Source organism: Rhodotorula toruloides (assembly GCF_000320785.1).
Source record: "Rhodotorula toruloides NP11 unplaced genomic scaffold Scaffold2, whole genome shotgun sequence".
Classification (NCBI taxonomy): Eukaryota; Fungi; Basidiomycota; class Microbotryomycetes; order Sporidiobolales; family Sporidiobolaceae; genus Rhodotorula; species Rhodotorula toruloides.
Window position 1 is genome coordinate 1,289,607 of NW_015622962.1, and position 21,929 is coordinate 1,311,535.

Consider the following 21,929-nt stretch of genomic DNA (forward strand, 5'->3'; position numbering starts at 1 on the left):
GGCTGTTGTTCAGCCATCTTTCTAGCAGGCAGCCGTGCCAGTACGAGCCGAGCGAGCGGTGTAGCTGTTCCTCACTCGCGAGATTTCGAGCTGGAGGGAGTTGCGAGCATACAATCACTCGATACCGCTGGAAGGGCTTGCGAGCCTGCCAGTGCACTGCTAGGACCTCGCTGAACTGCTACATACCCGTCCCACACCATCTTACTCCCCGCCACTCGCTCACTCATCTCCCCACCACGCTGACCAAGTCGCTCGTCAGACCTTGAGCGGCACGGTTGCGCTTGTGTCTCCCGCTCTTATCAACTCACTGCTACACCATGGCCGCCGTCTCTTACCGCGACCCGCTCGCCTCGCTCCCCGCCGACCTCGCACCGCTTTCTGAGGACAAGAACCCGGACGGCAAGTCGCTGAAGAACCCGGCGAGGACGGACGGGAAGGACAAGTCAGAGTGGTACGAGGGCTACCCGGAAGAGCTGGACACAAGCAACAATGCGTTCGAGTGCGTCGAGGGGGTCTTCATTGCGTATACTCTGCGGAGTGATTCCGCTCAAGTTCCGCTCATCCGCGTGTGCTGATCTCCAGTCTGTCCGCTACCCAGCTTCCACATCTACTACGCCTCGCAAGCACAGACGGATCACGCCCGCCGCCTCCACGAGCGGATCAGGCGCGAGTTTCCGGAACTTCGCGTGTACAAGTTCTGGGAGAAGCCCGTTGGGTGTGTCCGCAAGTTCGTGCTGGTGTACTGAAGAATAGGAGAGTGCTGACCGGGTGCTCATGCGCGCAGACCGCACCCCGTACCGATGTTCGAGGTCAATGTGCGTCTCCTCGCCGCTTCTGACCTGGAGGAAATGCTCACGGCGCTTTGACGACTACAGACCTTCACTCCTGCTCAGTTCGGCGCGTTTTTCGGCTTCCTCGTGGCGTATCGCGGAGACTTGTCGTGCGTTTTCTCCTCCTCATCCACCTCTCCCCCTTCGAAGCTCTCGCTTAACGGTAAGATAGCCCGCTGATCTTGCTTGATGATCACAGAGTCTTGATCCACCCAAATACGCATGACTCGGAGCTGCTCGACCACGTTCGTCTTCTGCACCTCGCTTCCTTTTCTCCTTCCACCTCACTTGCCCGACCCTTCGCGTCCGCCCGCCGCCTCGATATGCTTGTTGACGATCCTTGCGTTGCGCAGACTACCAAAGCGACGTGGATGGGCCCGCCTTACCCGCTCGTCACCTCTTTCCTGCGCGAGCACGAGGGGAGGTTCTCGAGTGCGCCGAGGCAGGCGACGGGCGGTGTGGCGGCGTAGCGGACGGAGCGGTGTACTAGACCGTTGTGATGATCTTCAGCAGCTGGCGAGCGCGAGCAGCGCGACGGCACAGAGCATCTCGCGAAGGTTTTGTCTTGCTCGTCATCGAGAGCAACTCCGCCAACGAAAGCTGTACAGCTACTTACACAGCGTACTGAAACTGCCGTCAACGAAGCACGCTCAGACGAGAGTCTCGAGCTGACCATACCCTTCTCCTGCCACGCATTCGCAGCTTTGTCGCTCGACTCGTCGTCGCCGGCCTTGTGGTTCTTGCGGTGTCGGACACCTATAGCCGCCGGTAGCACTCTCGAGGCCGTTCAAGCCAGGCAGCAAACTTCGAAAGGGGTTCCTTACAGTAGATTGTGGGTGCCGAGCTGAAGACGGCAGGGCAAGGCGAGCGAGCCAGCCCGAGAAGGCGAAGTGAAGCTGTCAAAGCGAGACCCGCTTGCCACCGGAGGGCTGCGATCGATGCGGATTGCGAACGTTCGTCTGCGGTAACGATGGTCTGAGATGAAGACGGTCGAGAGGAAGCGCTCAGGCGGCAGCGCTCTTGAGCAAGAACAGGAAGCGGGCCTGTCGTCGGAGTACGTCGCGGTTGGCGAATGCGAGTAATATTGCGTGCAGGTGAAAAGGCTAGTGATGCGTAGGCTTGCTTCCTGCGGGCGTTCCGAAGCGTGAGAACCCTGGGAGCAAGGGAAGGAAGGGTACGGGAGAGGGCGGGCCAACGCACCGTCAACCCGCAAGTTCCTCGTCGCGCTAGGCAGCGTGATTGTCGTGTCCTGCATGTCCTTCGTGACCTTGACCTGGCAGCCAAGACGGGATCTGCGGGAGCAAAGCGGGTTCAGCCTTCCACGGTTCGAAGCGCTTCTTGCGGAAGAAGCTGTGCCAAACGTACGTGTCCGTCAGACCGAACGCGAGGTCGAGCATGTCCTGTGGTGTAGCGAAGTCGTGTCAACGAGGACCAGTCAAGGACAGGGAGGGTCAGACAAGGCTGAGCAAAGACTCGCGAGACTCACGTTCTCATCGTCGTCCGGCTCCGGAAGCGAGTCGTATACCTTCTCCTCAAGAATGACGTGACATGTCGAGCAGGCGACAGACTTTTCGCAAGCAGCTGCAATGAGCGAGAGGATGGGGGAAACGAAGAGGGAATGTCAGCGGGCACCTCCGACCAACCGGTATGCAGAGCTCACCCTCGATATCCAGGTCATACTCCCACGACACGTCGACGATGTCGTCGCCCTCGTTCGCCTCAACAGTCACGATCTCGCCGTTCGGCTTTTTGAAGTGAAGGGTGACGCTGCAGGGGAGTATATGGGAGGATCAGCAAAGATCACAGATCTCTAGGAAGGAGTCAAATGTACCCCTCGCCAGGCTTTGGCCGTCCCTTGCCGCCGTGAGCCGACACTGCGCGAAGTCGAGGAAAGTCAACGAGGGTAGGCCGGGCGAGTGGCTCAGCGAAGGGACGCACCGCCAGTCGCATGGAAGCTGCGAGTCACTGATTTACCATGCCAGCCGGTCGCACGCCACGCAGCGGCGGTGAAACCAACCTGAGGGAGTGCGATGGGTCGCGAGAGAGCGGCGAGGGGTGACGGGGACGAGCGCGCCGCGGTCGTGGGCAGCGCCGAGGCAAAGTGTCGCAGTACTCCTGGCATGCTTCTCGGCAGCTCAGCAAGCAGCAAAGCGCGAGACGAGCGGCGTGGACGGCGCGAAGCGGTTGTATGCGGAGGTTGGACTTGCCCAACACCGTCGACTCGCTTTTCAGGCTTGCTTCTTGGCTTCAAGCTGCAGCTACGACTGCTTACAACCGAGTAGAGCGCTCAAACGGCGCGCTGAGCGGTTGGGATGGTGTTGAACCGCCAGTCGTTGAAGGAGGAATCGGGATCCTACACGCCTCGCCTGGTCGCGGTGTTCTACGGTGCGTTAGACTGCGAGTCTGCTCTACGGGATCAGCTGACCCTCGCCCGCATGCAGCCGTCTTCGACCCGACAGTTGGTCCTCGAGTGGTGCACCAGATTCCTGAGGGAAGCGTTGCGACTGCGCTCTCGACGATTCCCTCGCGGTCAGAGACGCCGGCAAACGAACTTCGAGCGTCGCTGTCACCCGCGTCAACCGCCAGCCGCGGCGTCGACGTGACAGACGACGCTGCTCCTCGCGCCAACCCTGTCCTCTTCGATTTTGCGTCCATCATCGACTTTGTCATCCCCAAACCCGAGCTCTGCGGTCACCTGATCACCAAGGCGACGCGGACGTCCAAGATTCTCGGCTTCCCCGTCCGGATCGTCGACGAGGAGAAATACCACGGTAGCCAGGCCGTTTACAACCGCAACGCCTTCATCTTTAACCTCTGCTTCGTCTTCGAACGCGATGCCGAGCTGTCCGTGTTCGAGCCGGTCGTGCGCAAGACGGGTCGGACCTTACGCGAGATGGAGGAGCAGTCGTCCCTGCTCTCGTCGCCTCCGCCCACCTTTTCGATGGCCAACCTTCTCGAACAGCTGTACCTCGACCTGAACGCTTACTGCGAGACGAGCATTCCCCTCGTCGACACCGACCTCGTACTCGGCCTCTTTCCCTTCTACGCTAATCCTCCCGACGTCAAGATCTGGGACGTCCCGCTCGCTGTGGCCAACATTGAGCAGCTGAAGAGCTACTCGTGGGACGTCACCTTATTCAAGGTAAGACACGCGTCTGGGAAGTCAGCGTCCTGAATTGACCGTTTCGTACTTGCGCAGATCTGCAGCTTCATCGACGGCGTCAACCACGTCAAGCGGATCGCAGAACTCGCCGAGGTCGACTTGTATCTCGCAAGGCAGTGTATCCAGCACCTCGTGTCAGTCGCCGAGCCCACACGGCTAGTCTACCTCGAGATCAATCGCTGACCTCGCTCCCCGCGCACAGCTACTACAACGCCGTCATCATCGTCGACATCTTCCAGTTCTCCAATTCGTATGCGGTTCTGCCCGACATCGCAGACGTGGCGCAGTACGGCGAGGAGGACGATGAGGGCGTGACGGACCTGCGAACCGAGTGCGAGAACTACGTCTTCAACGGCTCGCGTAAGTCTTCCTGCCAAGTCCGCACACTCACGGGCTGACAGTCCGACGCACAGGCGACGCAACGCCCGTCCCCTTCGCCACTCTTCTCACCTACTACTCGCGACTTCGCTCCGGTTTGGCGGTCAGCGACTGGATGGACGACCTCTCGCTCGACACGCAGCCCATTGACGTCCGTCGCATGATTCAGTTCGGCGTCATCAAGGGTTTCTTGCGACGAGTGCACGCCTTCCCAGTCTGGCTCGACCACCCGACTCTGCGGCCGCGATCCGCCATCAGCGAAACTGCCGGTACCGCCGCTTCGGCCGGCGCGAACCGAACACGGCGGCACCGCGGCTCGAACACGAGCGCAAAGCGTCGACTCGAGACATCGCTCGACGGTGCGCAACCTCCGCGAGACGCGCCTGCCCGACCACAACACTCGACTCTCGCTCAACCCGCTTCTGAACCCGCCGCGCTGCCCGAAGACGACGACGCGACAGGCCCACTCGTCACCTACCCTCATTCGCTCACCCTCATGTTTGACGGCTCGCATCACACGGATGAGATCTGTCTCAAGTACTCGTGTAGCTGGCGAACGCTCGAGATGGTCTTGCGAGACTTGGGGTCGAAGGGCGGGAGGGGCGAAGAGCTGGAGAGTGAAGAGGATGAGGAGCGTTTCACGGATGGCAAACGGAGAGGCAGTACCGGCGCGGGGCAGGAGGGCGTGTACGGCGAGCGAGTGGTCATGATGTTCGTGTAGATTGCGTCTGAGTCTCCCGTGCGGTGCAATGTTGTCGTAATAGCACTCGTTGCGTCTGCGAAAGATGAAAGATACAAGGCTGGGTCTCTAGGCAAGCGCCTTCTCCCGCTCCTCTTGCCGCTCTGCCGACTCTTCTCGCTTCTCTGCCGTTGCTGGCACCTTCGTCGCCTCTTCCAGCTTCTTCGCAGCCTCCTCGACCCTTTCTTTCTCCTTCCTCTCCTCTTCCTCCCCCTCTTTGCGCTTCTCCGCCTCGACCAACTCCCGCAACTCAGCATCCACCTCGTCCTCGACCTCTCTCGCGAGCGGCGCCGAGACAGAGTCGACAGCCTCGTTGACTGTCTGTGCCGAGATAAGCGTCTCGTCGAGTAGAGAGGTGGTCGACTCGATATTGTCGAGCTGGAGGGTCGGAGAGGAGAGGATGGTGCGGAGGGTCGAGGTGCCGAGCGAGAGCGCCGACATCGTCTGCCAGCACAAGAAACGTCAGTAATGATCGAAACGAACGCAGAGGACGCGAACGCACCTCCTCGTCCCCAATAGCTCGCTCGATAGCCCACACCACCTCCTGCACCTTCGTCCTCTGCCCCGCCCTCTCCTCCAACAACTTCTCCGCCCTCTTCCTGCTTATCAGATGCGCCTTCGCAAGCTCCATCCGCTTTTCCGACGCATATCCGGCGAACTGCGCTTGTTCGGATGCGATGCGGGATTCGAGAGATGTGATTGAGGCGGAGAGGGTGGCGAGGGTTGTGAGGAGCGTGATGGTAGAGCGGTCGGCGTCGGTGATGGTGAGAGAGGAGCTGCTGGCGGGGTCGGAGAGTGGCGGGGCGAACTTGATGACCTGTGCCGACGAGGGACGGTCAGCGGTGGAAGCGCTATCAGCGGAGTCAGCCGCAGCTCACCTTGCCATCGAACGCGCAGTGTCCCTGCTTGCTAAGATACCCTGCAAGGACTTCACAGTCCCGCTCGGAAAGCTTGACGTTCGGCAAGCAGAGCGAGCCGAGTTTCTCCTGGAACGACTTGACGGTGTACAGGCGGGAGAGGGCGTCGGCGTGCAAGTCAGGCAGCTTTGGTAGCAGGCTCGAAACGGCTCGCTGTGAGCGTAACATAAGCGTCAGCAGGACTTCAAGGGCTGATGGAGGAGACTGCGCGCGCACCTCGACCAGATCTGGGACGACGTAGTCTCCTTGCCGCCGCACCCACTCCTTCTCGTCTGCCGCTTCGCCGTATTCAATACTACGCGACGAGCCCCAGATTCTCGACAGGCCCCACCAGAATGGCCGGGCGAGAAGGGAGACGACGGAGAGAGTTTGAGGCTCGGGGGAGGAGAGGTAGGTGACTGTCGGTACGAGGTCGGACGTCTGGGCGAGTTCGGCCTGCGAAGAAAGCGCTTGTTAGCTTCAGTATACGCCGAAAGAACCCCACGAAGGACGCTGCAACGCACGACAATTACCCCAAGACTGGACGGCCTGCCCGCCTTATCCCACCTCAGCTTCTCGCGCAGCTCCTCGTCGACGTGGATGAGCAGCTTGTCATCACTGAGCAGTCCCCTCGCGACCAAATCGACTAACGTCTTGCGCCACCACGAGATTGCGCCCGAGTAGCCTGTCGGGTTCGAGTGTTTGCGCGAGGGCAGCGACGAGTAGTAGAACTGGACACGGGGTGTCGAGTACTCGGAAATAGTCGCCAGGTAGCTCTTGAGTGGATCCAGAGCGGGTTGGGCAGCCATGCTCGCCTTAACTGGTCAAGAGGGAGAAGTTGCTCTCACCGCGACCACACACCTCGCTTGCCTCGCTGGCTGGACTGAGCTGCTGTTAGGATGCTGGAGGACGAAGGGCAGGCGACTGCACTCTCGCCACTGGACTGGATCGCCTGCACCAGCTGTCGAACCGACTGCTCATCCTCATCGCTCAACCCGGGCGACTTCTACCTCTCGACGTGCGGGCACACGCTCTGCCACGCTTGCATCGCCTCCAGCACCTCCCAAAATGCCCAGAGCGACGAACGACCTTGTCCCGCCTGCGGCACGTTCGGCCCCGTCGTCCGCCTCGACCAAGCCAGCGACTTGCAGCCCTGCTTCCGGCCTTTGAGCGACTTGGTAGGCGAGCTGAGCATGGCGGCAGAGTGGCAGGTCGGAAATCTGGTCGAGCAGCTCAGGTTCTTCAAGGCCAAGTGTGCGGAGCAGAAGAAGATGCTTGCGAGGGTCGGGGCGGAGCTGAAGAAGGTCAAGGGGATCAAGGCGTGCGCTGCCCAGACTGATCCCTCGTCTCTACGCTGCGGGACGAGGCTACTCACCACCCGAGCATGCACAGGCAAGCCGAGCAGCTCGCGGCCGAGAACGCTCGCCTGAAGACGCAACTCGCTCAAGCGCAAGAGCAACGTTTCTCTACTGCTCAAGACTATGCTGCACAACAATACGCTGCTCAAGGTCGCCCATCTGCTGCCCCGACGCCACGCGGCCAGAAACGCAAGGCAGAGTTTTCGCCCGACGACCGGTCCGCTTCGCCGCTCTCCTGCTTCCTTCCTTCTACTAACCCGCTTGTCCCTCGCACAACTAACGCACAGCTCCGCCCTCCCCCTCCGTCCCGCAACACACCTCTCCAATCTCCCCCATCCCCCTTCCCACCCCCTCCCTCCCTCAACCGCCCATCCCCCTCGCTCCGCCTCTTCGGCCTCACATTCCCTGCCCAACGGTCCTCAGAGGTTGTCGCTCACGCCGCGGAGTCAGAGGGAGGCGAGCGAGAGGGTTAGGAGGAGGGTTGGGGAGAGTTTGAGCGGGAGCGTGGGTGGGAGTGCGAGTGCGAGTGCGAGCGGTGATAAGAGGAGGGAAGAGAGCGCGAGGGAGAAACTTGCGTGCGTCTTGAGCGCAGCATCGTCTTCAAGTGACTTCGTCCGCGAAGCTGACTTGACGTGCTCGTCCTGCCTCTTGTATACACAGCCGCTTCGCCTACAACCCCTCCGCCTCCGGCTCGCGCGCCTCTCACCGACCCCCTCCCACACCCACCCATGCTCACGCTCACCACGCCGCAGCGAACGAAGACCCAAGTCCGTTCCAGTTCAAACCGCCCGCCTTGCTCGAGAGGGAGAGGGAGAGGGAGAGGGAGAGGGAGGAGATGCCCCCTCCGCCTCTGCCTGTGCCGTTTGGTCATGCGCAGGGAGGAGCGCGAGGTAGTCACGGCGGGTGGGCGGGCACGGACGACGATAGAGGAGGAAGGAGAGTCGGGACGCCTTTCGGTGCGCTTTCACCCTGCAGCTCACACTCCCTTAGACTCTCCTAGCGCTCTAGCCGCCGCACAGCACTAGTACTTTGCCACGCAGCTGACTATCCCTCTCGCATTCTACAGCCCCGATCTCGACCTCGACTTCCTTCCGCCCCTCCTCCTCCTACCAACCTCCTCAACCTCCTCCGACTTCGACTCCAGCCCCTCCTCGCTTCTCCCTCTCCTCCACGCGACCTGCAGTACCAGGAACGCCGAGACCGTTCGTCCCCACTCGCTCTGGCGTTGGCTCTTCCTTCGGTGGAGGGGGAGGGGGAGGAGTAGGGAGGTTCGGGTGAGGAGTTTGACGACGGTGGTGAGGCAGGAGGAGAGGGTGAGAAAGAGGGAGAAGGGAAGTGCAAGGAGCGCTTGTAGACTGTTTTTGTCTGTCGGTTTGGTGTTCGCTGTTGGTTGTGGAACTGGAAGTGCTTGTTCGTTATCTCCGTGTTTCATCGGTTACGTAGCACGAGAGGAAATTTATGAGACGTCGAGCGCAGCATCGCGAAGAGACCAGGCGGAGGAGGCAGCTTTGCGGCGTGAAGAGCGAGGAGAACGATCAAGGTTGAGCGGGGAGCGTCTCGAGGGTCTCGCGGGCGACGCGAGGCTGTTTGCAAGCAGTGAGTGATGCGGAGCGAGTCGTGCGGGAGGTGTAAGGTCGTCTGTGGCGCTAGGAGGCAGGTATGGCGAGACGAGGAAAAGGTTCCCGCCGAACGAACACAGTCTGGCAGCCGAGCGGGATCAACGGCAAGCGCATAGACAGTTCACAGCGTCGATGCGAGCTCCACGAAGATTGCGCGAGTCGAGTAGAACGCCAGAAGCGTCGAAACGAGTGAGTTCAGGAGCAAGTCGCGAGGAAAGACGAGCTCCACCACCCTCCTTGGCTCATTCCGCCTCGGTAACAGCTTGAACAAACTCAGTGCATCGCTCTACGACCGATCAGGACGCCAGCGAGGCCCGTCCGGGTGCGTGCGAGTTGAGCGAGGGCGAGAGAACGTTCAGGGCGTTTGAGCGGCGTCCGTCGAGCGGGAGCAGCTGCGACTTCGCCAGTGGGTGACCGGCGTGACTGTGCGAGTGAGTGGCAGTCGAGCGAGCTGTCCAGGTGGTTCTAGCGGGTGGTAGTCGAGGTGTAAGGGTGTGAGGGTTGACGTGGGCGAGCTGGGGTCTGCGCTCTCTCTCTTCGCTCCCTCCCTCTCCCGCTCCCCCTCACACGCAACCATGCTCCGTGGCGCAAGGGTGCAGACCCTCAACCGCGCGGCCCTCCGTGCCGCCCGCAAGAACCAGGCCGTCTTTGCCGCTGCCCGCAACCTCGCGACCAAGGCGTCCCCGGCCCAGGTCGCCAGCGCCGCCCTCCCCCGCCCCGCCCAGCTCAAGGCCGCCGCCCGTGAGTGTCCCAGTCCACCGTGCTGCTCTACAGAACCCGACTCGCCCACGTAGCACACCCGCGCGAGGCGTCGTCGGCGAGATTGCGCGGGCGAGGGTGGGACCTCGCCACGGAGCGACTCGCTCTCGCCTGCTCGCGCTCGCCCTGCACCACCCGCACACACGCTGACGGGTTCCGCACACACGCTGACGGGTTGCACGATGCCACAGCCCGTGCCTACGCCACCGCCGCCGGCAACAAGGTCGGCAAGATCAAGCAGGTCATCGGTGCCGTCGTCGATGTGCGTCCGCGCGCTCCCATTCGCCCCCCTCCTCGCTCTCCATCAGCAACAGCGCTAGGGGCTCGCTTGGAGGGTCGGTGGACAGTGTGATGGACTGGGACTGACTCGCGAACGACGCGAACTATCCGCCACGCAGGTCCAGTTTGACACCGAGGACCTCCCGCCCATCCTCAACGCCCTCGAGATCCAGGGCACCCCCCAGCGCCTCGTTCTCGAGGTCGCCATGCACCTCGGCGAGAACACGGTCCGCACCATCGCCATGGACGGTCAGTCGCGCGCGCCGCACATCCAAGTCGACCGGGCACTGACGAGTTGGGCGAACGCGCAGGTACCGAGGGTCTCGTCCGTGGCCAGGACTGCGTCGACACCGGCGCGCCCATCCAGATCCCCGTTGGACCTGGCTGCCTCGGCCGCATCATCAACGTCATCGGCGAGCCGATTGACGAGCGCGGCCCGATCAAGGCCGTCAAGACGCTCCCCATCCACGCCGACCCGCCCGCGTACGTCGACCAGTCGACCGCGCCCGAGGTCCTCGAGACCGGCATCAAGGTCGTCGACCTCCTCGCCCCCTACGCCCGTGGTGGAAAGATTGGCCTCTTCGGCGGTGCCGGTGTCGGAAAGACCGTCTTGATTCAGGAGCTCATCAACAACGTCGCCAAGGCCCACGGTGGTTACTCTGTCTTCACCGGTGTCGGCGAGCGTACCCGTGAGGGTAACGGTGCGTCGCGGGCCTTCCCTCTTGTCGCCGACCTTGGTTGACCTTGGCTCGGACCCCGCTCGCTCGCGCAGACTTGTACCACGAGATGATCGAGACCGGTGTCATCCAGCTCGAGAACGACAAGTCCAAGTGCGCGCTCGTGTTCGGACAGATGAACGAGCCCCCCGGCGCCCGTGCCCGTGTCGCCCTTACCGGTCTCACCATCGCCGAGTACTTCCGCGACGAGGAGGGACAAGACGTGCTTCTCTTCATCGACAACATCTTCCGTTTCACCCAGGGTGTGTTCCCGAGCGAGTTGCGCGAGTTGAAGAACCCGAGCTGACGGATTCGTCCTCGCACAGCCGGTTCGGAGGTGTCTGCCCTTCTCGGTCGTATCCCCTCGGCTGTCGGATACCAGCCCACCCTCGCCACCGACATGGGTGGCATGCAGGAGCGTATCACGTGAGTCGCGGCGCGTTCGTGCGATTGTGAGGTCGAAAGCTGACTTTCGCCCCTCGCCTCGCGCTTCAGCACCACCAAGAAGGGATCGATCACCTGTGTCCAGGCCGTCTACGTCCCTGCCGACGACTTGACTGACCCGGCTCCCGCCACCACCTTCGCCCACTTGGACGCGACCACGACCCTCTCGCGTGGTATCGCCGAGTTGGGTATCTACCCCGCCGTCGACCCGCTCGACTCCAAGTCGCGCATGCTCGACCCGCGTATCGTCGGACAGGAGCACTACGACGTCGCCACCTCGACCCAGAAGCTCCTCCAGGACTACAAGGGTCTCCAGGACATCATCGCCATTCTCGGAATGGACGAGTTGTCCGAGGCTGACAAGCTCACCGTCGAGCGCGCACGCAAGGTTCAGCGTTTCATGTCGCAGCCGTTCGCCGTCGCCGAGGTGTACGTCAGCTCTCACACGCCTTTTCCGGTCTTTCGCATCCTGACTCGTTCCGCTCCCCTCGCGCAGCTTCACCGGTATCGAGGGCGCCCTCGTCCCCTTGAAGAAGACTGTCGAGTCGTTCAAGTCGATCCTCGCCGGCGAGTACGACCACCTCCCCGAGAAGTGCGTTCTCCTCTCGCTTTCCCATCCTTCCTCGCCTGACGCTCTCCCCCGCAGCGCTTTCTACATGGTCGGCGACATCGACTCGGTTGTTGCCAAGGCTGAGAAGCTCGCGGCTGAGATGGCCGAGGGCAACTAAGCTGGAGGAAAGCGAAGTTCCGTAGTCTGGTTTGCGCGAAAATTCTAAGCATTGGGACGTGTCTACACGAGTTGGCTGCGTGAGGGTTGCGTCTACACGAGCGCTTGAGTGTCTACACGAGCGTATGAGAGTCGTTGAGACGTCAAGAGCGAGAAATGGGTCGTCGTCGTCGTCGAGGAGGGGACTTTGCTCTCTCGCCGCCTTTCCTCTCCGCTGCGTCGCTCTTTCTGCTCGCTTGAAGTGCTCGTTCGCTCGACAGGCTGGTTCTGCACCGGCTCTGACTGTCACGCGAGCTCGCCACGCCGTCCTCGCGCCGCCAGCTCCCCACCGGTTCTTCATCTCCCCGACGTGGCATGGCGACGCTGGTAGACTCGCTGGTCGCACGGCGGGACACGCAGGGCGTCCTCTTCCCTCCGTTGAACTTTGCCATGGTCGTGCCGGGTGCGTACGAGCTTTGCTCGAGGCTTGAAGTGCAGAGACGCAGGCTCACCCCCTCGAACTCGCAGGCGTGTACCGCTCCGGACACCCGAACAAGGACAACTTCCCTTCCTCGACACGCTGACCCTCAAGAGCATCATGTGCGTTCGTGGCGAGCTTGCGGGAGAGGCGGGACGACGAGGTTGACGAACGAGTGCCGGTTCGCAGGTACCTCTCGACGGACAACTATCGCAACGACACGTACACGTGGGCGCGGCAGAAGGGCTGGACGTCGTTGCATCACGAGGACACGCTCGAAGCAGTCGAGCGACCGAAAGGAACGAGGTTCAGAGGGGAAAAGGCGTCTTCCGCAGGTTTGACAGGTGTGTGCCGTACTAAGCCAGTCTTCACACCCGCCCGCAGGCAAAGGACGTTGCCTTCTGATCGTTGCATCTTGCGCAGATTCAGACTCGACGTCGGCAGCTCAGCAAAACGACTTTGGGCTTGGCAACTCTCCTCCGCTCCCTCTGCCCAGCTTCGACCTTGTCACAATTCGCTGCTACTGCGGCATACAGCCTCGTGACGCTATGCGGCTACTCGCCCAACGGGGGAACAGCGGGCAAGGAGGTGAAGCAAGAGGTCCACCTCGTGCGGCTTCTTCCGCCCCGCTTTCGCGCCGGACAACAAAGAGCTTTTGCCGCAGCCTCGATGGCACGTGTGCGCACTCGCGCTCGCTTGACGTGCTGAGCGCCCCGCTTGACCCGCCGGATCAGACTCCCGGCGAGGCCTCCCTTGCTCTGATCTCGTTTGGCGCAAACGTTGCGGAGCCGCATCGAAAGACGCTTCACTGCTGGGTTTGCAGGGACCTTGCCTCTTCCTCGTTACGCTGCTCACTTGGACGCACACTCGCAAGCGTTCGAGCAGGGGAAGGACGCTTCTGCAGTCGTGTCTGCGCGTCGACCCAGCACCGCTTGTCCGATGACTATCGAGCGGGCTCGTAAGGTCCAGCGTTTCATGTCGCAGCCGTTCGCCGTTGCCGAGGTGTACGTCCGCTCTCACACGCCCTTTCCGGTTCTTCGCATCCTGACTCTTTGCGTCTCCTCGCGCAGCTTCACCGGTATCGAGGGCGCCCTCGTCCCCTTGAAGAAGACGGTCGAGTCGTTCAAGTCGATCCTCGCCGGCGAGTACGACCACCTCCCCGAGAAGTGCGTTCTCCTCTCGCTTCCCCATTCCTCGTTTCCTCGCCTGACACTCTCCCTCGCAGCGCTTTCTACATGGTCGGCGACATCGACTCGGTTGTTGCCAAGGCTGAGAAGCTCGCAGCTGAGATGGCCGAGGGCAACTAAGCTGGAGGAAAGCGAGGTATTCCGTAGTCTGGTTTGCGCGAAAATTCCAAGCATTGGGACGTGTCTACACGAGGTGGCTGCGTGAGGTTTGCGTCTACACGAGCGCGTGAGTGTCTACACGAGCGTATGAGAGTCTGTGAGACGTCGAGAGCGCGAAATCGGTCGTCGTCGTGGTCGAGGAGGGGGACTTTGCACTCTCGCCGCCTTTCCTCTCCGCTCAGTCGCTCTTTCTGCTCGCTCGACGCGCTCGTTCGCTCGACAGGCTCATTCTGCACCGGCTCTGACTGTCACACGAGCTCGCCACGCCCTCCTCACGCCGCCTGCTCCCCACCAGTTCTTCATCTCCCCGACGAGGTATGGCGACGCTGGTGGACTCGCTGGTCGCACGGCGGGACACGCAGGGGGTCCTCTTCCCTCCGCTGAACTTTGCCATGGTCGTTCCAGGTGCGTGCGAGCTCTCTCCAGCTGCAGGAGGCCGGTCGGGACTGACCCTCTCGACCTCGCAGGCGTGTACCGCTCCGGACACCCAAACAAGGGCAACTTTCCCTTCCTCGACACGCTGACCCTCAAGAGCATCATGTGTGTCCGTGGCGAGCTTGCGGGAGACCAGGACGACGAGGTTGACGAGCGAGTGTGGGTTCGCAGGTACCTCTCGACCGACAACTATCGCCATGACACGTATACGTGGGCGCGGCGGAAGGGCCTGAAGATTGTGCATCTGCGGCTGGACATCAGCAAGGATCCGGCGGTCGAGGTGGATCCCGAAATGATCAAGAAAGCTATCGAGGTTGTTCTTGGTACGTTTCCTGCTTCGCGCCCTTCGATGCTTAGTTTCAGCGCATTCCATCACAACTTGCTGACGGCCTCATGCTCTCGCAGACTCGCGGAACTTGCCAAGTGCGCCGGGCTCTCTCTGCCGCTTCAGCCTTCGCCTTCACCGGCTGATGCTGAATCCTTCGCAGTCCTCATCCACGACAACAAAGGCAGAATCGTGCCCTCCATCATCTCCGCCATCTTGCGCCTCATGTGCGACTGGAGTCTCGACGCCGCGCTAGCCGAGTACCGCAAGTTCTTCCCCTCGACCGAAGACTGGGTGCATGACGATCCTGCCGAGATCGAGAGGGGCGCAAAGAAGAAGAAGGACAAGGAAAGGATAGCGGATCTGCGGGTGCGTCAAGTCGGATAATCGGACCTGAGCCAGCCTAACGATTCCCTTGTCCAGCTCATTGAACGGTTCGACCTTCGCTCGATCGAGTACGACCCTGACTACGCACCAAGCTGGCTTGAGCGATGACAAAGGCGGAGGGCTGTCACCACGCGAGCACTATCCACGAGCATGGTCGTGTCACGCTACCCCCCTTCCTCGCCACGACACCGCCCTCCGTACACGGGGCTGAAACACTCCCGGTCACTCTCGCTGAATTGGCACGATGGCGGGACAGAAACGAGTTGCTGTAGCTGGCTGCACTGCACAGTCGATGTTAAGAGACAAGGAGGGTATCGAAAGAAGGCGGGCCACGGCCACGGGTATACAGACGTTTGGCGGGAGTCGTAAGCGAGACTATGAGATGTGAGCGTTCGAGAAGAATGTGTGGATCTCCTGTCGGCCGACTTCAATGCCGCCGCCCTTCTCGTCCTGCAAGAGAGAGAACGAGCGTCAGGGTCGGCGACGAAAGCAAGCGACATAAGCGAGCGCACCGGGTAGCACTTTGCGACGAGACTCTTCCACTCGGCGATGGTCTTCGTCACCTCGTCCTCGCAAGCCTTCCAAACGGTCTTGAGCACGTCCGTGTGCTCGGCCGCCTGGTTGGCGACGTCGACGCCGAAGTGCTTGTCAACGCGCTTGTAGAGAGCGTCGATAGCCTTGCGCAGGTCCTTAGCGCGAATGTCGGCGGTTACTCGACGGAGCGCTGAGCGAGTGTAGGCGGAGTGGAGGGAGACTTCAGTCGGCGGGGTCGTGCGAAGGAGTCGTTCGAGACCGGCGAAGAAGTCCTATAGAGCGTAGCTTTGTCAGCGCGGCACACATGATTGAGGGTAGCGAGGGTTACACACGAGCTGCCGTGCGAGCGGTCGCCGTAGGATGAGCCGAATGTAAGCTGCCAGGTTCTGGTCGTACTTCTCGCGGGCCTGCGAGACGAAAGGCGCGAGAGCTGGGACCTTCTGCTTGCTCGAAAAGACGGCGATGATGTGATGCATGTTCTCTGCGGGTCTGAAAGGTCAGCGCGAGCTTGTTCGCCCGAACGGTGACTGTGCACGCACCGATGAGGATGACATGGTAGTTGAGCTGGTCCTTGCCCTCGCCAGCCGAGCCGTGGCCTTCCCCGTCCATCTTGGCCATCTGCTGCAGGCAGTCGAACATGGTCGCGACGATCCGCTCGTACTGCGAGTTGACGATCTTGCGGATGTTGAGGTCGTCGGCGCCGTCCAGCTGCGACTCGATGCGGGCGACGAACATCTGCGAGACAGAATGGGTCAGCGCTCGGCACACTGCGAGACTAGGAGCGGAACTCACCGGAAACACGCGAACGAAGGGCACGACGCCCTTCCGCTTCTTGAGGGTGAGCTTGGTCTGCTCGATGCTGCGGATTTGCTCCTTCTGCGAGACCGGACATCTTTGGTGAGAAGCGGCCGAAGCGAACGCAAGGAGACGGCGCGTACGCAGGAACGCTCGAGAGCAGCGAGGGACCGCTGATACTGCTTCTGCAGCGTCCGCGAAAGGAATTCGTTGTGGTCCTCCTCCCCTCGCAGGACGAACCGGTCGAGGACAGCAAGGATGCCGACGATTTGCCTGCGGGGAAAGAGTCGGGTTAGCAAGCACCTATGTTCTGACTCGCCGTTCGCGAGCTTACATCGAGTCCTTCTGAAGGACGCCCTCGATCCAGTCTCGCAGCTCGCCCTCGAAGAAGCCGAAGACGAGCTCCATTGCCGCCCTGACATCCTTGAGCTTGCCCTGCTTCGCTTGCTCAGCGAGGTAGTTGGACGCGCCTCGTCGGAAGAAGGTCTCGAGCATCATGTAGTCGGCAAAGGTGATCGACGCATCAACGGCATTGATGTGGAGGAAGTCGGAGATGAAGTTCTGCTCCCGCCCGAGATGAGGCGTGATCTGCTGGAGCGCTCGAGTGAAAGCCTGCGCAGTGGAGCACAATAAGCCGAGCGATGAGGAGGACCGCAGGGAGACTACTCGCCTCGCTCGCCGAGAACCTGCCATCCCGGTCCTTCTCCTTCTTACCGCCTTCAAGCGGACTCCGCGCGATGGTACCGACGCGCTTGATAGATTGCTGGCGAAGCGTAGGCGAGTCTTTGCCTGTGAAGCCTACGCAGCAGACGATTCAGCGAGAAGTCGGCGAGCGAAGAGGCGGATTGGACACACTCGCTTCCAACTCGTCGTCCGTCGCCTTCTTGACCTGACCACGGAGATGGTTCATCAAGTCCTGGATCTCGCGACGGTACAAGTCGCTCATGGCGGTGAAATAGGCCTGCAGAGCGATCGGGTGAGCGAATCCCCGGCGGAGTGTGGCAAAACCGCCACTCACGCTGCAGATCTGCTGATACCGCTGCTGGTCGATCTCCTTGATGAAGAGCATCAAGCCGCAGTACCGTCCGAGAAAGTCTTCCAGTCCGCTGTGACTCGGCAGCGTCCCCTTTGCAGGACGTGCTGACGGGTCCTTCGGGTTGAGGACCTGGTCGACCTGGAACTTGAACATGATGGACAAGAAGTCGAAGACCCGCTTCGAGAACTGCGATGCCTTGGCGCGGTACTCGCCGACGCGTTCGGAGGCGGCGGCCATGTCGCCAACAGCTGAATGCACGAGTCAGCGTCAGCTAGTGTGGGTGAGTCTGGGGCAGTCGCCGCGCACCTGTATCGCGCGTACTGAGCAACGCCTTGTACAGCGACACTGCGCTCCGCTCGAGCTTCTCGATACCCTGCTGACTCTCGAGCGACTCCTGGACGAGCGCGCTGAGGTCGCTCTCCGGGATGTGGATAGTCGACATGAGCTTGTCGATCTCCGACAGAAGAGCGCGCTGGTTCGAGGTCTGGACCTGCAAACCACGGTTCTGCGACTCGATATGCGCGATGTCGTCCGTCATGAGCTGCGGGACGCGGGTTGTCAATAAAACGCTTCGGCAGCAATAGTACAGGACACGCACGTTCAGCTGAGTCTTGTACAACCCGACCATCAGATCGAGCTTATCCAGCTCAGCCAGTGCATCGTCGAGTTGCTTGACGACGCCCTCGACGCGGTCATCCGACTCCATGATGGCGTGAATTGAGGCCTGCATTCTCGCGAAGAAGCGTGAGATCCCGCATGCTTCTCCATCGCGCGAGAGATTGAACGCACCGCCTCTAGCGCCTTCAGCTCGCTGATCAACCTTCGCTCCATTTCGTCCGCCTTGCTGCGGCTCTTCCCGCCCGCGACCATCGAACCGTCGCCGCCGGCGCTCATACTGGACCCGCCAAGACCTCCTCGCCACTCGAAGCCTTCGAGCATCTCTTCGACGTTCGAAAGGACCGTCTGAGAATCGAGGGCTTCGTCGGTTGTCGCCTTGCGAGTCGGGATCGGAGGCGTTGACGCAGCGGGAGGCTGAGCGGACCCAGAGGTGGCTGGCCGAGACTTCGGTTCTCCCCCACCAGTGGATGGTCGACTTGTCGCCGGCTGCGGCTTCTTCTCGCCTCCGCCATTCATGCCCGACCCGCCAAAGTCGATTCCCATCCCGACGACTTCTCGTTTCGCGCTCCCTGCACTTCCTGCTGAGACGTCTCGGCCCATCGCGGAGGAGGATGAAGGTGGAGGAGGTGGTCGAGCATCAGGAGGAATGCCGGATGGTTTGCGCTGCTGGTTCTGCGGTTGAAGATGCGGCGGGACGGCCGACGTCGAGGAGGAGAGGGACGGTCCGGCTGGACGAGGTGCAGCTGGCGGTGCTCGGGATGTCGAGTCGGCGAGGCTAGGACCTGACGGTCTTCGAGGCGAAGGAGGGCGGTTTCCGTTGACCGAATACGTCGAGGCGTTGGAAGGTCGCGGACCTGCTTGAGGCTGACGAGCCGCGTGCGGGTCCTGTTCTCCTCGCTCGCTTCCCGAAGCTGATCGACTTGCGGCTGGGCGTGTCGGAGGAGCAGAAGCGCTTGGAGGCTGGCCGTTCTCAGCGCGGGGAGGTGGTCGATCGGGGCCGGTTTGAGAAGAGTACGATGGCCGCTGTGAACCGTAAGCGGAATTGGTCTGGCCGGAGGCGGCAGAAACAGAAGGTCGAGGAGGACGAGGAGGAGCAGCGGAGGAAGAAGCGGGAGGGGCCGTGCCGGTGTTGGTCGCGTCGACCGAGAAGCCGACGAGAATCAGGTCCGGCTGACCTCGACCTGTATGCAGAAGCGAGTGAGCGAGATTCGGGCACGAGACGGTCAAACGCGAGGGACCGTTCATGTATCTTCGCCAACACCGCACGACGGTCACGAGAAACATCGCCTGCTGCGACGACGGCAGCTCCGTGTCGTATCTGTACGTCTTGCTGTTGATCACGAGCGTGAACTCGAGGGGCTGCGAGGGTGGACAGGGTGAGCAGGAGAACACAGCGACTTTGGCCCGCCAGAACGCACCTGCATCCGACCCGACACGAGACGCTGCAGAGAGAAGTACGAGTCATCAGTCGCTGTGCATCTCTGCTGGCTGGACGGCAGCACAACGTACCTTGCCAACCTCGACTCTCTGCAAGTCCTCGAGCGCCCATGTCTTTCCTATCGAAAACGACCCGTTCGCATTCTGCTTCGCCTTGTGGAGCTTGTAGCGTCCGTCTCGCAGTGCTGCGCGCGCGTACAGCCCCAGTCAGCGTGTGTGAGCGGCGAGTCGACGAAGTGGAGCCCGAGCGAGGACGGACCAGAGAGGATGAGGAAGCGCGATTTGCGCTGGGTCGAGCCTGGCTGGTCTTCGGATGTCTGCACGTACGCAATGAAGCTCTCTTGGGCTGCTCCCGTCGAGCCGTGTCAGCGCAAACACCGGCAACTCGAGCGAGAGCTGATGAGGACGAACCTGGCTGGCCCGTCTCCTTGTTCGGCGAGAACAGCGAGTGGATGATGGCGCGCGAGTAATCCTGCGCCATCTCTGCACGGAACCTAGCAACCAGCGAGCTTCGAGCGTTGTTGTCGCGAGCCAACCTGGCCAGCGACTCTCTCGCTCCGACACTTCACTCGCTACGGATCGAGACGGCTTGCTGAGCAGTGTGACGTGCTGCTACGATGGCCCAGCTTGCAGGCGTACCCGAGCCGCGCGCTCCACGCAACCCAGACTCTCCCCCTCCACTCGCCGTGACCCGCTCCTTCCGACCATTCTACGCGCCTATCGAAGTCGAGCATCTTGTACATTTGCAGGCGCAGTCAAGGGCGTCAACCTTGGGTGGAGCCGAGGGTCCTGCCGGCGAGGCGAGCGGCGGGCTGGCGAGGAAGACTATGAGCGACCAGCGGATAGAGTCTCTTCGGCAGCTTGCGTGCGGGTTCATCGAGCGGGTGGCAGGCAGGCTTGGCTTGTAAGTGCAGGCTCGCCTTGCTGGCAGGGAAACCGTCGAGGACCCATGCTAATCCCGCTGCCCACAGCCCTCGACGAACAACGGCCACGGCTCAGAAGCTGTATCACCGCTTCCACCTTCACTTCCCTCTCAGTGACTTTGCGTACCAGGTGCGCACCTAGGGCGGTCCTTCTTTCCCCTCCCTTTTCTGCCGTTCTGACCGAGTTTGGACTTGTAGGACGTCTCCCTCTCGGCTCTGCTCGTCGCGGCGAAGCTCGAGGACACGCTCAAGAAACTGCGAGACATTCAGATTGCTGCGTGGCAGGTCCAGAACATGATGGACGGCGGAAGCGGAGTAGGTGAGGGCGACCCTAACGTAAGTCCTGGCGGTCGAGGACGCTTTCAGGGAAGGGCGATGTCTCTTGATCCTGGAGATCGTTCCCGCCATCGTGCATGGGCACACTGACACTGTCCACTACAGACGCAGGAAGCGCATCGACCACACCTGATCGGCATCGAACGCCTCATCCTCCAGACCATTTGTTTTAACTTCAACCTGAACCGCCCGCTCGACTCGTCTCCTTCCTCGCCCACACTACCCTCCGATACCGACTCGCTCCTCGCGCTCGCCACCTTGTCTCCCTCAACATCTGCCGCCACTTCCCGCGATGCCTTCACACACCTCTTCCGCCTCTCGTCCGCCCTTCCTTCCGTTCCTCCCGCCCTCGTCCGCTCATCGTCAGCCTCGACCGTTGACGAGATGCACAAGTCTCTCATCTACGCCGCCTTCCTCCTCCTCACCGACCTCCACCGCACCCTCGCACCGCTCTCGTATCCGCCTCATACGTGTGCAGCGGCGTGCATTTGGACTGCTGGGTTCATTTTGGCGATTCCGGCTGCGCGGCAGGAGGCGGAGAACGGTTCGAAGAACGAAATCGGCGAGAAGGACGAGGTCGTCTGGGACGAAGACGTGCTGCAAGGCTGGGCGTCGAGTTGCGAGACCCTCGAGGACGACATTGACGGTGCGTACTCTCGACTGGAGACCGGGGCGGGTGGCGAGAGACTTCGGCCACCGGATGTCAGGCGCTGACCTTCCTGCCCGCAGATATCGCACAGACGCTCCTCAACCTCCTCATCTCGCTCTGCCCACCTTCACCGACAGCAGCCTCTGCCACCGCCAACGGCCTCTCCGTACCACTCAACACCTCACCGCTCTTCTCGCCCGTCTCTCCCGCCGAACCCTCGCAAACCAGCTCTTCCGCCGGCGGCTCCATACCCGTTGCTACGAGCGAACGAGACCGTCACCTCCTCCAGACGGGCGTACCGAACGTTTTCTCACATCCGGACCTACTAGGCCAGCCTATCTCGGCGAACGACTTGATGGGCATCAAGATCCAGCTCCGCAGAGCTCGTGCGGCTGCGGCTGCGTTGGCGAACGGCAAGCGCGATCGGGAAGAAGCCATTTCAGCGGTGGAGCAGGGCGACGATGTCACGCTGCATCGCTCGAAACGGTGGCAGGGCTTGTCGGACGGGCTTGCGGAGGTGGGCAGGATCCGCGACGAGCGGGACCAGAAGGATCGTCTGCGGGTTGAGGAGAAGGCTGAGAAAGAGCGGGAGAAGAGCGAGAATGACGCGAACGCTGTAGGTGGTACGGCGGGTGGACGGAGAGGGAAGACGGAGGAGGAGAGGGAGAGGGAGCGGCGGGAACGGAGGGAACGGGGGAAGCCGGGCAGTGTGCGGTACCGTTTTTGAGCTTGGGGCAGTGGCA

The 21,929-nt window shown here is 61.6% G+C and overlaps 10 protein-coding genes across 10 annotated transcripts; 7 read left to right on the top strand and 3 right to left on the bottom strand.

Moving 5' to 3' along the window:
• Positions 1–317: 317 nt before the first annotated feature.
• Positions 318–1,300, top strand: RHTO_03201 (DOPA 4,5-dioxygenase; the record flags this gene model as incomplete). Its single annotated transcript, XM_016416872.1, has 6 exons — positions 318–499; positions 599–715; positions 785–815; positions 876–940; positions 1,030–1,075; positions 1,184–1,300. 6 exons carry the CDS (start codon positions 318–320, stop codon positions 1,298–1,300), a joined length of 558 nt encoding a protein of 185 aa, XP_016276591.1.
• Positions 1,301–1,933: 633 nt separating this feature from the next.
• RHTO_03202 (adrenodoxin-type ferredoxin) lies at positions 1,934–2,952 on the bottom strand (the record flags this gene model as incomplete). The annotated part of the gene is made up of 7 exons (XM_016416873.1): positions 1,934–1,983; positions 2,031–2,122; positions 2,196–2,230; positions 2,317–2,411; positions 2,491–2,597; positions 2,662–2,704; positions 2,769–2,952. The coding sequence occupies 7 exons, from the start codon at positions 2,950–2,952 to the stop codon at positions 1,934–1,936; spliced, it is 606 nt and encodes a 201-aa protein (XP_016276592.1).
• A 190-nt stretch (positions 2,953–3,142) lies between these two features.
• RHTO_03203 (nitrogen permease regulator Npr2) lies at positions 3,143–5,092 on the top strand (the record flags this gene model as incomplete). The annotated part of the gene is made up of 5 exons (XM_016416874.1): positions 3,143–3,215; positions 3,272–3,972; positions 4,030–4,127; positions 4,196–4,353; positions 4,407–5,092. The coding sequence occupies 5 exons, from the start codon at positions 3,143–3,145 to the stop codon at positions 5,090–5,092; spliced, it is 1,716 nt and encodes a 571-aa protein (XP_016276593.1).
• Positions 5,093–5,179: 87 nt separating this feature from the next.
• On the bottom strand, positions 5,180–6,815 carry RHTO_03204 (SNF7 family protein; the record flags this gene model as incomplete). The annotated part of the gene is made up of 5 exons (XM_016416875.1): positions 5,180–5,554; positions 5,613–5,927; positions 5,989–6,180; positions 6,244–6,462; positions 6,531–6,815. 5 exons carry the CDS (start codon positions 6,813–6,815, stop codon positions 5,180–5,182), a joined length of 1,386 nt encoding a protein of 461 aa, XP_016276594.1.
• A 90-nt stretch (positions 6,816–6,905) lies between these two features.
• RHTO_03205 (zinc finger, RING-type domain containing protein) lies at positions 6,906–8,642 on the top strand (the record flags this gene model as incomplete). Its single annotated transcript, XM_016416876.1, has 5 exons — positions 6,906–7,327; positions 7,399–7,581; positions 7,652–7,939; positions 8,025–8,320; positions 8,431–8,642. The coding sequence occupies 5 exons, from the start codon at positions 6,906–6,908 to the stop codon at positions 8,640–8,642; spliced, it is 1,401 nt and encodes a 466-aa protein (XP_016276595.1).
• Positions 8,643–9,558: 916 nt separating this feature from the next.
• Positions 9,559–11,909, top strand: RHTO_03206 (ATP synthase subunit beta; the record flags this gene model as incomplete). The annotated part of the gene is made up of 9 exons (XM_016416877.1): positions 9,559–9,724; positions 9,934–10,004; positions 10,141–10,270; positions 10,333–10,722; positions 10,794–11,000; positions 11,064–11,163; positions 11,233–11,610; positions 11,678–11,773; positions 11,828–11,909. 9 exons carry the CDS (start codon positions 9,559–9,561, stop codon positions 11,907–11,909), a joined length of 1,620 nt encoding a protein of 539 aa, XP_016276596.1.
• Positions 11,910–12,262: 353 nt separating this feature from the next.
• Positions 12,263–13,672, top strand: RHTO_03207 (ATP synthase beta chain, mitochondrial precursor; the record flags this gene model as incomplete). The annotated part of the gene is made up of 6 exons (XM_016416878.1): positions 12,263–12,354; positions 12,416–12,487; positions 12,555–12,709; positions 13,240–13,369; positions 13,436–13,531; positions 13,591–13,672. The coding sequence occupies 6 exons, from the start codon at positions 12,263–12,265 to the stop codon at positions 13,670–13,672; spliced, it is 627 nt and encodes a 208-aa protein (XP_016276597.1).
• A 356-nt stretch (positions 13,673–14,028) lies between these two features.
• Positions 14,029–14,966, top strand: RHTO_03208 (protein tyrosine phosphatase; the record flags this gene model as incomplete). Its single annotated transcript, XM_016416879.1, has 6 exons — positions 14,029–14,116; positions 14,179–14,251; positions 14,318–14,469; positions 14,552–14,569; positions 14,635–14,840; positions 14,895–14,966. 6 exons carry the CDS (start codon positions 14,029–14,031, stop codon positions 14,964–14,966), a joined length of 609 nt encoding a protein of 202 aa, XP_016276598.1.
• A 267-nt stretch (positions 14,967–15,233) lies between these two features.
• RHTO_03209 (Exocyst complex, component Exoc1) lies at positions 15,234–19,759 on the bottom strand (the record flags this gene model as incomplete). Its single annotated transcript, XM_016416880.1, has 18 exons — positions 15,234–15,308; positions 15,371–15,664; positions 15,725–15,873; positions 15,932–16,127; positions 16,185–16,268; positions 16,331–16,460; positions 16,522–16,799; positions 16,858–16,985; positions 17,043–17,148; positions 17,206–17,471; positions 17,530–17,764; positions 17,822–17,947; positions 18,013–19,022; positions 19,080–19,200; positions 19,260–19,283; positions 19,351–19,463; positions 19,538–19,624; positions 19,690–19,759. The coding sequence occupies 18 exons, from the start codon at positions 19,757–19,759 to the stop codon at positions 15,234–15,236; spliced, it is 3,492 nt and encodes a 1,163-aa protein (XP_016276599.1).
• Positions 19,760–19,895: 136 nt separating this feature from the next.
• RHTO_03210 (C-type cyclin) lies at positions 19,896–21,913 on the top strand (the record flags this gene model as incomplete). The annotated part of the gene is made up of 5 exons (XM_016416881.1): positions 19,896–20,182; positions 20,250–20,331; positions 20,400–20,537; positions 20,643–21,183; positions 21,267–21,913. The coding sequence occupies 5 exons, from the start codon at positions 19,896–19,898 to the stop codon at positions 21,911–21,913; spliced, it is 1,695 nt and encodes a 564-aa protein (XP_016276600.1).
• Positions 21,914–21,929: the final 16 nt, after the last annotated feature.